Source organism: Chroicocephalus ridibundus, chromosome 19 (assembly GCF_963924245.1).
Source record: "Chroicocephalus ridibundus chromosome 19, bChrRid1.1, whole genome shotgun sequence".
Lineage (NCBI taxonomy): Eukaryota > Metazoa > Chordata > Aves > Charadriiformes > Laridae > Chroicocephalus > Chroicocephalus ridibundus.
In genome coordinates, this window is record NC_086302.1 from 3464331 (window position 1) to 3475194 (window position 10864).

Genomic DNA, 10864 nt, shown 5'->3' on the forward strand with positions numbered 1-10864 from the left:
AGACTGAAGAGAAAGCATATTTTACATGGGTGTTTCATAAGCGTGACTGATGGAAAGCAGCATCCTCCATACGGCATTACGGCTACCAAGGAGGCTGCTAATGGGCTGACGGATGCACATACTCCAAGTTCATTCAGGACAAAGCTCTCCACGTCCTCAAACTGTCACTTTGCCCAGGTCACAAAGGTGCTCCAGCCACGTTCTGCTAGAACACAAGACCCAGGAGGAGAAAGCTAAACCATAATTCAGAAAGGGAACTGAAGCAGGACAAAGTTCTGTACACTGAGGGTGGTGAGACACTGGCCCAGGTTGCCCAGAGAGGGGGTGGAGGCCCATCCCTGGAGACATTCAAGGCCAGGCTGGATGAGGCGCTGAGCAACCTGATCTAGTTACAGATGTCCCTGCTGACTGCAGGGGGTTGAACGAGATGGCCTTTAGAGGGCCCTTCCAACCCAACACAGTCTATGATTCTAAGCAGACATTTCCTCAGTGCTTATTCCTTCAGTGACAGGCACAGATTTACCCCCCCAGCCCCCTTTCCCACCCCAGTGCCACCCAGCGCAGCCACGCTGTGCCTGGCTCCTGCCCTGACAAGTGCTGCTAAAACCCGCCGTCAGCACCGGCCCCCGAGCGCAGCGTCTGTCTGCGGGATGCCGATGGCTCCGTCGGTGATGAAAGTAAAACCTGGCGCTTCGTGCAACTTACCGAATCCCAGGAGAAAAAAATAAACTTATTCTGCATAATACTCAAGCATCAGTCAGAAGATAAAATAAACTCCAGAAGCACATACAGGTTTGTAAGCTAATGTATAAAAGATGAAACAAATCAAAAGCCCCAAGCACTGTACATTTGGATCCATCTTATCTGTATTTAAATGGAAAAGCAGACCTTAGGCTTCAGGAAGTATCTTTGTGCTAAATTACAAAATAGTGTAATTTATTACTCTAAATTTCTCTAACTTTCAGTTGAACTATTTATTTCCCATCTAAGGGCACTGTAGTGACACGATGCCTTGATGGGACACATGCAATGCACGGGGAAGCATCTTACCAACACCACCGCCCACTCCTGCCCCAAATGTTTGCTCAGCAAGAGCAAGCCCTGGCCATGCAGAGCACACGGGCACTCGCTCTCCAAAAACATCTTCCCCAAGGAGACAACCTGCTCGGGAAGTCTCCAGCCTATATGGTCTCCAGATGCTTCGATTCCTCCTCCTCTGCCACCAAGCAAACGAAGCGGCCGGTTCCCAGAAGAACAGGAGGCACTCGGGCTGGGTAAGGCCTCGCTCTTCCCTGTCCTGCCGAGCCGCAGCAGAGCGGCTGACGCGCCAGGCTCCGACAGCCCTTGAGACTTACAAGGACACACGCCTCGCTCACAGCTCACTGTCATTAAGAGAAAGATGGTGGCAGGAGCTCTCAGGGCCAGGCCACTGCTCTGGGACTTTTTTTTTCTTCTTGTAAAGTCAAAGTCTGCAATTGACTGGCAGAAGGAAAGGCACCGTCAGGGAAGGAGGGACCAGCCCCATCTGGCAGCACGGTGCGGGCAGGAGGATGCTCCAGGCACAGCCCAGGCAGGAGCTGCCAGCGCCCGGAGCCAAGCCTCAGCCTCGGGGATGCGGGAACGCTGCGGGAACCCCATGGACGACACAGGGACCGAACGGTTGCGTTTCCCCCTCCCAAGGAAGGGGAGAGACAAGTACCAGTAGCCAAAGGCGCTCATCATGGCAGTCTCAATGGACGAGCGTAAAAGAGGTTCAAGACCAGAGTGCTCCCTCTCCCTGCACTCAGCTTGGGATGCTCAGCAGCAAAAAGGCAAGCACTAAAAGGGGAGGTACAATAGGAGACAAATGGAAAGACTGGTTTTTGAAAAAGCAAGCACTTTCTCTGTTGTAGCACTTCCCTTTGGAAAAATAAAAATCGAGGACTTAATCCAAAACCTCTTTTCTTCCCAGAAAAACTTCCTTTTACATTTGCTCAAAACATTGACCAAGTTTATGTCCAAGTACTGGCTGGTGGCAATGAAGAAACCACTCTCTTTCACAGTATTTACAGCTGCGGTTTCGTCCGCAAACCTACCACCCACAACAGGCAGGATGATCTTCCCAAAGGCTTTGCTTATCTGTTTGCTCCCCTACTACTCAAGAAGCCAAGCGCAGGAAAGATAGTATTGACTTTCCTGAGCTATCTGTAGCACGGCACAATCCGCCGCGTGAGGAGCGTTCTCGCCGCTCGCTGGCGCGAGGACAAGAAGTTATAAGCTTAAGCAACTGCAAAGGCGATTCGTGTTAGACACGAGGAGAGCAAGGCGCTAGTGCAGCCTGCCCGGGCAGGCGGCAGAGGCGCCGCTGGAGGGATTTGAGGGTGGCATAACCATCCCAGAGCCGGTCCAGGGAGACCTGCAGCCCCCTGGAGCCCCAGCCACGGCCGGCAGATGAGAAGGAGCAGCCCGGCCGCTGCCTGGGCACGGGCACAGCTCCGAACGGAATTACGGGGGGGGTGAGGCTGCAAACGGGTCAGGAAAACAGCAACAACGAAGGGCCACAACAGAATCAAAGCTGTGCTGTCACAAATCCTGTCTCCTCATTAACAGCAACAATTATAAGCTGCCATAAAGTGTAATTATACTACACACGGCGTTAGATTCATGGGGCAATTACAGCCATTAATAACACACCCCAGCCTGACGAGCAGAGCGGACTTGCAGTCTGGTGCCCTTCTTTTTTCAGCAGGCCACTGGCAAACCCCACAGCAGATCAGAGAAGCCATTTCTTGCCTCCTGCAGAGTGTCAAGCATGCGTTACGTCGCGTATCGTTAGCAGTTACCATTAGCAAAGGCTGCTTTCTTCTAATTAGCGCTGACTTGTGCCTTTCATCTTATCCCCACGTTTCGAGAACAGCAGCCGTGCCAGCTCGCCTCACGGAGCCCCTGAAGTCCTCCACGCAGACACCGCCAGGGATGAAGCCACCACAGATGAAGACGGTCCCCCTCGGCCGGAGGAGAACCCTGGTGACAGAGGCACAGGCTCCCGGGAAAGGCTCTGTGGGGAAAGTCGCCTCCAGCCCTCGTAAAGCCCTATTTCCACCTCAGCAAACAAGCAGAGCGGCGGAGAGGTTCTGTGCAAGAAAAACGTACAGGAATATCCGACCCAGGGCACAAATCCGCCCAGCCGAGCCTCGCAGCTCGCACTGATTTAGCACAAATGTATAGGAAGGGGGTGGGAAAAGGGAAAATCCCACAACAGCAGCACCTTTCCCCTCTCTAGCCTTGAAGTTTTCTTTCATGAGAGCCCAGAAGACCAACACGCTTTAGAGGCAAAGGTACAAAAGAATGAGTTACTTTCTCCCTAAGTGAGACATGGTAAACCTTCCTGTGCCCCGTCCATGGCACGTTGAATCCCACACGCTGCTCAAAAATCCGTTCAGTAATGCAGAAAAGGGGGAACTACTTTGAATCCCCTTTTCAAACTTCACTGTGGACATCAGTGCACCTGGGGGGGAATAACCCCCCACACCAGGACAGGCTGGGGCTGACCTGCTGGAGAGCAGCTCGGTGGAAAGGGACCTGGGAGTCCTGTGGGACAACGGGATGACCATGAGCCAGCGATGGGCCCTCGTGGCCAAGGCGGCCAATGGCATCCTGGGGTGCATCAAGAAGAGCGTGGCCAGCAGGTGGAGGGAGGTCACCCTCCCCCTCTGCTCTGCCCTGGGGAGGCCACATCTGGAGTGCTGTGTCCAGTTCTGGGCTCCCTGGGTCAAGAAGGACAGGGAACTGCTGGAGAGGGGACAGCAAAGGGCTGCCAAGATGCTGAGGGGACTGGAACACCTCTCTGATGAAGAAAGGCTGAGGGATTTGGGTCTCTTCAGTACAGAAAAAAAGATGGATGAAGGGGGATCTCATCAACGCTTCTAAATACTGAAAGGGGGGGTGTCAGGAGGACGGGGCCAGGCTCTTCTCAGTGGTGCCCGGGGACAGGACAAGGGGTAACGGGCACAAACTGGACCATGGGAAGTTCCACCTCAACACGAGGAGGAACTTCTTTGCTGTGAGGGTGGCAGAGCCCTGGCACAGGCTGCCCAGAGAGGTGGGGGAGTCTCCGTCTCTGGAGACATTCCCAAGCCGCCTGGAGGCGTTCCTGTGCCACCTGCTCTGGGTGACCCTGCTCTGGCAGGGGGTTGGAGGGGATGATCTCCAGAGGGCCCTTCCAACCCCAGCCATTCTGTGATTCCATCATTCTGTGATCAGCGGCTGCTCCTCATGCCCACGGGCTGCCACAAACAGCCACTCACCAACGCAACTTCTCAGGCGAGGTTTTCCTTCCCTGACAAGCGGCAGTGCTGGCTGCTTGGAAGAGAAATACACGTACGTGCTCTGGGCCATCAAACAGCAGCGCTGGGCTGGGACCGGCCTCAGCACCCGCGCCAGGCTGGGCCCCACGGCCTGGAGGCATCAAACCCATCCTGGCCGCATCCAATTCAAACATCATTTAAAAATCCTGGCAGAGCACTAGAAACGATTTCCTTCCTAAACCTGGCTCCGGCAGCGTCACCCCGCGCAGACAAGGGCTCCGTTCTGCTAATTAGAGCATCACCCACCGGAGGCACATGGTGTGGGAGCCAGGCATGGGGCATCTCCCCACACAACGGCCACCCAGAGCCGGCTCCCGACGCTCGGGAGGGAAATAAATTGAGAAGGAAACTTCACTACAGCACAAATTTACGTTTCTGTCAAAGAAGAGTGGCTGACAGCTATTTTTGGAAGCTGGTCTCCATCATATTAATTCAACGTCTGGTTGAAGTTGTCTCATTTGCAGCAAATCTGGCTGGTAAATATTAACCTTGGGCTTTGTTGAAATTCTCCTTGCAGATATTACAAGGGATTGAATGGAAAAGACGAAGCAGAAAGAGACAACTTTACAGAAACGTCAGGCAGATCCCCTGCATCACGGATTCATTCGCACGAAAAGCCATTGCAACGCCCCAAATAAATAGTAAGCGGCATGAAGGGGACACAGCTCACGCCTGGTAAAATTAACGGGTAAAAAGACACCAGTGCTGAGAAAACGAAATAGGGATGGACAGGTGATCATCCACAGGGCAACGGGACTTCTCACTCGCCTGCTGTGCATCTGCTGGAAATGGGTTTTAAGATCAGAGTAAGCGCAGACCAGCATCTGGCTATAGATATATACGACACAAGAAACGCAGCCTGAATGTATTTACAGTGACAGAACCTCTCCTCTTATTTGAGAGTAGATGTTAAACAGATTGCTAGAGCTGCCGGTTCCGCCCTTAGAGATGGCTGCGTCTCAACGACCACTGAAATGATTCATCAGAAACGTACAAGCCCCTGGAAGCCGTCAGCCGCGCTGGGCTCCTTCGGAGAAGCGGTGCGATGGAGAGGGACGGACAGGGAAAAGGCTCAGGCTTTCTCGCAGCGGTAATTAGCGGTGCCGTAAATCCTATTAGTCTTTTTTTCGTCTCTCCTAATTTCAGTGTGAGGATACAAACATTCTCTCAGCGGCCAGGATGATTTCAGCACTTAAATCGCGGTTACGGGGATGCTAGCTTTGTGATGGAGTTCCAACAGCTTCATCAGTTCAGCGGGAAATAAAGCTCGTCCTTCCTGCAGAGAAGACCCACGTCTCCCGGCCATGTGCCAGCAAGTCCTCAGAAAAGATGGAAGGATAAGGGAGAGGAGCAGGAGCTGGGCAGCAGCACCCGGGACAGCCTGGAAAGCTGCTGGCCAGCCCGGCACAGGACGGGGGGTCGGCCCCTGGGCCGTCCCTGCTCCCCAAAGCTCCTTCAACCAACGCAGGGTCCAGCCTCCCACGACCTCGAGAGCTTCAACAGCGACCGCGGCCAAGGAGTTTCGCGGCCAAGGAGGACCCAGCGGACTCGCACCCGCTGAGCCCTCCAAAGCCACCGCGGCGGAGCCAGGTTCACTGCGCCATCACCTGCCCGTTTCAACATCTCCAAACTCCCACCGTATTTACCTGCCTCCAGCCCAAGGGCTTTTGTCCTTGTTGAAGAATTTCGCAGCCCTGGATGCTTTCATCAGAAATCTTTTAAAGTTATTCACTTAGTGCTATGCTAATGCGGGGCTCTAAAAAGAAAAAACCCAAAAACTTTCAACCCTTAAAAACTATTTTCTGATATTTGACCAGACATCAGACGCTGCTCCACAGAGAGTGACTAATGACCTGCTTTCTGTGAGAGGGGGGAAAAACTTAATTATGTCCATTAAATTACTTCAAATATTTTTCCTCCGAGAATATGAATTATTTAAACTCAACACAGAGAAACCTGAAACATTAGCAAAAGCCTTCTGGGACTCGCTATGTAAATTCCCGCTCCAAACAGATGGGGAAAGCATGGCGAGCTGCCACGCAGCCACTGAAGCAGTGAACAGCACTGAGATTTCAATCCGATAGTTTTAATAAGGTCTTCCTAAGGAGGGCACCAAGTGAATAGGCACTACCCGGAGCGCCGGGAAAGGCTTCCCACATGTCGGAGGAAGGCGGCACAGTGGGCACAACCGAGATCTGAAGAGACTCACGCACTCCACGAGGAGGAGCGCGGCATCCCGTATCCCGCACTCTCAGGGCTGATCCCATGCCTGGCCCTCGCCTGCCTTTGAAAGTGAGATCGGAGTGGTCACAGCGCCAGGTTCATCAGAGGGACACCTGCTAAGGTAGAGGTTATATCCATTTTTACAGCTATCATTAAACGTAACCTTGTGAGCCGTAAAGTCACCAAATTATTAAGTTGTGTCTGAAGCACGACAATGGGGATATTAATGTTCTAGAGTAATTTTATAGTTACAGATAAAGCCGTAGGAAATGCCTGACGGTATTCAGAGCTTTGGCACTTCCACCCAGCCAAGACCATGCTGCAGAGCGGCTACCAGCAACGCGCCCCATTTTCCCAATTGCCACCCTTCAAAATAAGGCTGTAGCTGGGGAGCTGCAATCAACTGAAAAATAATGTTGCTGACAAAAGGCAATTCCACTCGTCTGAGCTGTGCCCAGGCACCAGGCAGGCTGGAGCAGTCTGGCAGCAACGCGGACTGACACAGACAAAAGCTGCCAGAGGACACCGACGGCCACCGTTACCTCTGCATCCCCCGTCCTTCTCCTCGAAGCCGGGACCACACGCGCACTTCCCTATGGGGACCAGCCACTCGCCCTCCGCGCTGCAGTGCATCCGGGGGGGGTTATCCACATCCACTTCGGCATGAGCCACGCAAGTGCCCTTAACTTCCACCAAAGTCGCGAAGGCTGTCTCCGCCACCGTGTCGGGAAACACGGCCAGGTTCTGCACGGTGGCCAGGCACTTCTTGTAATAGACCCGCACAGAGACCAGCGCCACGCAGGCGCCCACGTCCTGGAAGCCCAGGTGGAAGCCTCTCTTGCTCAGGTGCCCAATCTCCCTCAGCTCCGTGTTCAGCTTCATCTTACGCTCACCCAGGTCCCCCTGCGTGAAGCTCTCATCCGCAGCAATGGTGTCGATCTTGGTGTGCTTGCTCTCATGAACGCTGCGGCCCAGGTCGGAGTCAGACTCGACGTAGTACAGGTTGAAAGTCTCCTTGCAGGTGCCCATCACGCCGGGGATGCTGTTGCAGTCCCGCAGGGTGAACTTCAGCTCGATGAAGATCCTCTGGCCATCGCGCCTGGCAATCCAGCCCGTCTGCAGCCAGTTGTTCTGGTTTGGCTCCATGACGTTGCAGACCTGGTACGTGCGTATCGGCTTGTAGTTCTCATCCACCCCGCTGATTTCTTCCCACTGGGGAAAGAACACAAAGGGCTGTTACGGCTCCAGAGCTGCCGTGAGCAAGAACCAGCCACCCCAGCAGAAACACACCGCCCGGTATGAATATCACCACCACAAGCCTCCCCACCTACAGGCCATTATATTATAGGCACTAGAAGTCCTCAGCCCACCAAAACCACCAGCTGTAGGAACACAGCGGTGCTGCTGCACCACCTCACACCTGAGCTCTCTGCAGAGGCGCGAACAGGGAGACGCAACCAGAGAGAGGGCACCGGCATCAGACCTTCTAAACCGAAGTTGAATATGAAACTGGACACAGCATCTGTCGAGCGGCCAGAGCCTTTATCTCCCACACATGCCGCGGATTTTCTGTCCCTGGGAAGGTGCGTCTGCTCAGCATTACCACCCAGCGTAATGCCAGACGGGGCCGGGCTACCCAGAGAAGTGAAAGATGGCCAAGGAGATGCGATGCCAGTCACACCATCACACAAGGACGAGTATCTTTGTGAACAACAGCAGCAGCTTCTCTGTCAGGAGGAGTTTCAGCTAGAACAGGACAAATCCTCTGACTGCAAGTGAAACGGTATTTCCCCAAAGTTACCAGCAGAGATTCTGATTAGTGAAACGATGATTCAACCCTCACAGCCTTAAGGATGACCTGGCAGCTTCCCGAAGCAATTCTTTCTGGGGGGAAATGCACGCAAGACTGCCAAATGTACCCAAAACAGAGTTTCTTCTGCAGACTAACAGCTGGGCAACACAGATGATTCCAGGAGCTATCGCTGTCCCCTCTGGATGGTTTGTTTCCATCCTGGAAAACGAACACAAAGCAGCAAGGAACACAACTCTGAGTTTCCCAGCACACTCTCCTGAAGACGGCTACGGAGTGATCCCGGCAGCAAAGCAAGGACCTGATCAGACAAACCCTGCACGATGCGGGGCTCCCTACAATCCCACGCCAGCCGCAGCCTCTTCCAAGAGCTGAGCTGACCCCCAGGAGCTCGCGCTGGCGTGCACACTACAATACACAGGCTTCACTGGCTGGTGTTCATTTGCTCATTGCAGGAGTGTAGAATTCGTTTGGAGGAGCGGTTCCCCAGCGGTTGTACCGCTCACGTAACCGATACTTCACTTCTCGCCCTGCTCCCCGGTGCTGATCAACACCACGGCTCGCACCAAGTTGCCCACCCCCGTCTCGGGGAGACCCCCAGGCTGCCGGCCCCCTCTGCCAGCTCCATGTGGGGACTTTAAATGCTGCTGAGCGCCAAAGGGCAGCGCACAGGGACAGTCTCACCGCCACACTCACCCCGTTTGACGGGTGCGAGGTCCAGCCCAGCTCCGCTTGCGATTCCTTCGAGTCCAGCAGGACAACTGCAGGGAAGACAACACGTTAGAAAGCGAACTCACTGACACAGGCGACGCCGGTAAACATCCCCCCGGCCACTCCGCTGGGAAGCTCAGTGCCGTGCGCCCTTCCCAGACACCCACCAGCCCCAGCAGTGGGTCAGGTCCCAGAGCGCGGGGGGCAGCTCCCACCCCAGCGACACCAGCCATCGCCCGAGCACCCAGCAGGACTCAACGCTGCAGGGCTGGAAGCTGCGCACCCAGAGCTGGCCTCGCAGTTAGGCGATTAGCACCCTGACCCAACGAGGGTGATGTCCCAGGGAAGGCTGCAGCCCTTCCCAAGGGATCCTGCAGGACAATCCGCCTGACATCACCAGCCAACGCTGCAGCTGTACCATGCCCGGAGCCCGTGCGTCGCCTGGAACTGAGAGGTACCAGCGGCTGCTTTGAAACAAGAATTTCCTTGAAAGCCCGCATCCTTTTTCCACAAACCAGCCAATTCTCTGCGCGACAGGAAGAGGCATTTCCCCCAAATTCACAGTTTCACGATCCTCCCGCAGCCAGCGAACGGGGGCCACCCCCGACGGGCGGGCGGTGCCTCCTCTCGCGTTCCCCGCACCAGGTACCGCCGGCGGAGGCGCATCCCCGGCCGCTCCCTTCGCAAGCGAGCTGGGGGATAACCCCGGGGGGGGGTCACCCCTCCCGGCAGCGCAGCCCCGGCGCACACAGACACCCCCCGCGGCTGCCCCCAGAGCCGCCGCAGCCGGGCCGGGCTCCCGCCGCTCCGCTCCCGGTACCGGCAGCGCTGCGCGGGCAGCGGGCGCCGCAGCGGCTCGTTCCTCCCGGCGCCACTGGCGATGGCGGGGACCGGGACCCCCCGGGCTGACCCGCTCGCTCCGTCCCGCTCCTCAGCGGGTCCCCGCGCCCCGGAGAGCCGCGGCACAGCCACCCCGCGGGGGCTGGCGGCGACACCGGCGGGAGGAAAGGGACGCGCACCCGGACCCGCCGAGCCGCGCCGGTCTCTCCCGGCACCGCGACGCGCAGCCCGACCCGCCGCGAGCGACCACCGCCGGAGCCACCGCGGCGGGGACGCGGCGCGGCCCGTCCCGTCCCGTCTCACCCTGCTCGGCGGCGGCGCGGGGCAGGAGCAGCAGCAGCGGCGGCAGCAACAGCAGCGGCAGCGCTCGGGGGAAGCCGCCGCCGCCGCGCGCCGTCGCCATGGCGCCGCCGACTCCGCGCGCCCCGCGCCGCCGCCGCGCGCCGGCCGCCGGGCCCCGCCCCAGCCCCGCGCCGCCAACCGCCGCCGCCGGGGCGGGGCCGCGGGGCCGCTCGGCCAATCCGCGGGGGCCGCCGGGGCGCGCGGCGAGAAGGGGCGGGGCCAGGGGCGGGCGCGGGGGCGCCGTTCACTCTGAAGCCTAAGGATGGCAGCGGCAGTTCGTCTGCCACCAGCTGAGTCTCGTTGCACGATCGGCGGGGCAGGCTCGGGCTGGAACAGACTGAGCACAGCGGGGCTGAGCTTTGGGCTGCCGAGGGCAAGGGCTGCCCCCCCCCATGCAAGCCAAAGGACTGCTGTGGCATGGACAGCCCTTGCTGGTGCTGAGACACCGCGGCCTTGTGGTCACAGCCTTAATTAACAGTGCTGTGGGGCTGCCCCACTGGCCGACCTTTGCTCCCTGCTGCCATTACCAGGCAGTGGCGAGTCAGAGCCTTATTGCTGCACCGCAGGGCCCAGGAGAGCAGTGGGGCAGGTC

At 57.0% G+C, this 10864-nt stretch overlaps 1 protein-coding gene across 1 annotated transcript in view; it reads right to left on the reverse strand.

Annotated features, from left to right (window-relative positions):
• EPHA10 (EPH receptor A10) overlaps positions 1-10333 on the reverse strand; it is a 43268-nt gene extending 32935 nt beyond the window's left edge. The window contains exons 1-3 of the mRNA XM_063355825.1: positions 10234-10333; positions 9076-9140; positions 7112-7781 (exon numbers count right to left, since the gene is read on the reverse strand). Of these exons, the coding sequence (XP_063211895.1) occupies positions 7112-7781; positions 9076-9140; positions 10234-10333 (835 nt within the window). The remainder of the gene's footprint in view (positions 1-7111; positions 7782-9075; positions 9141-10233) is intronic.
• Between the last annotated feature and the right edge of the window lie 531 nt (positions 10334-10864).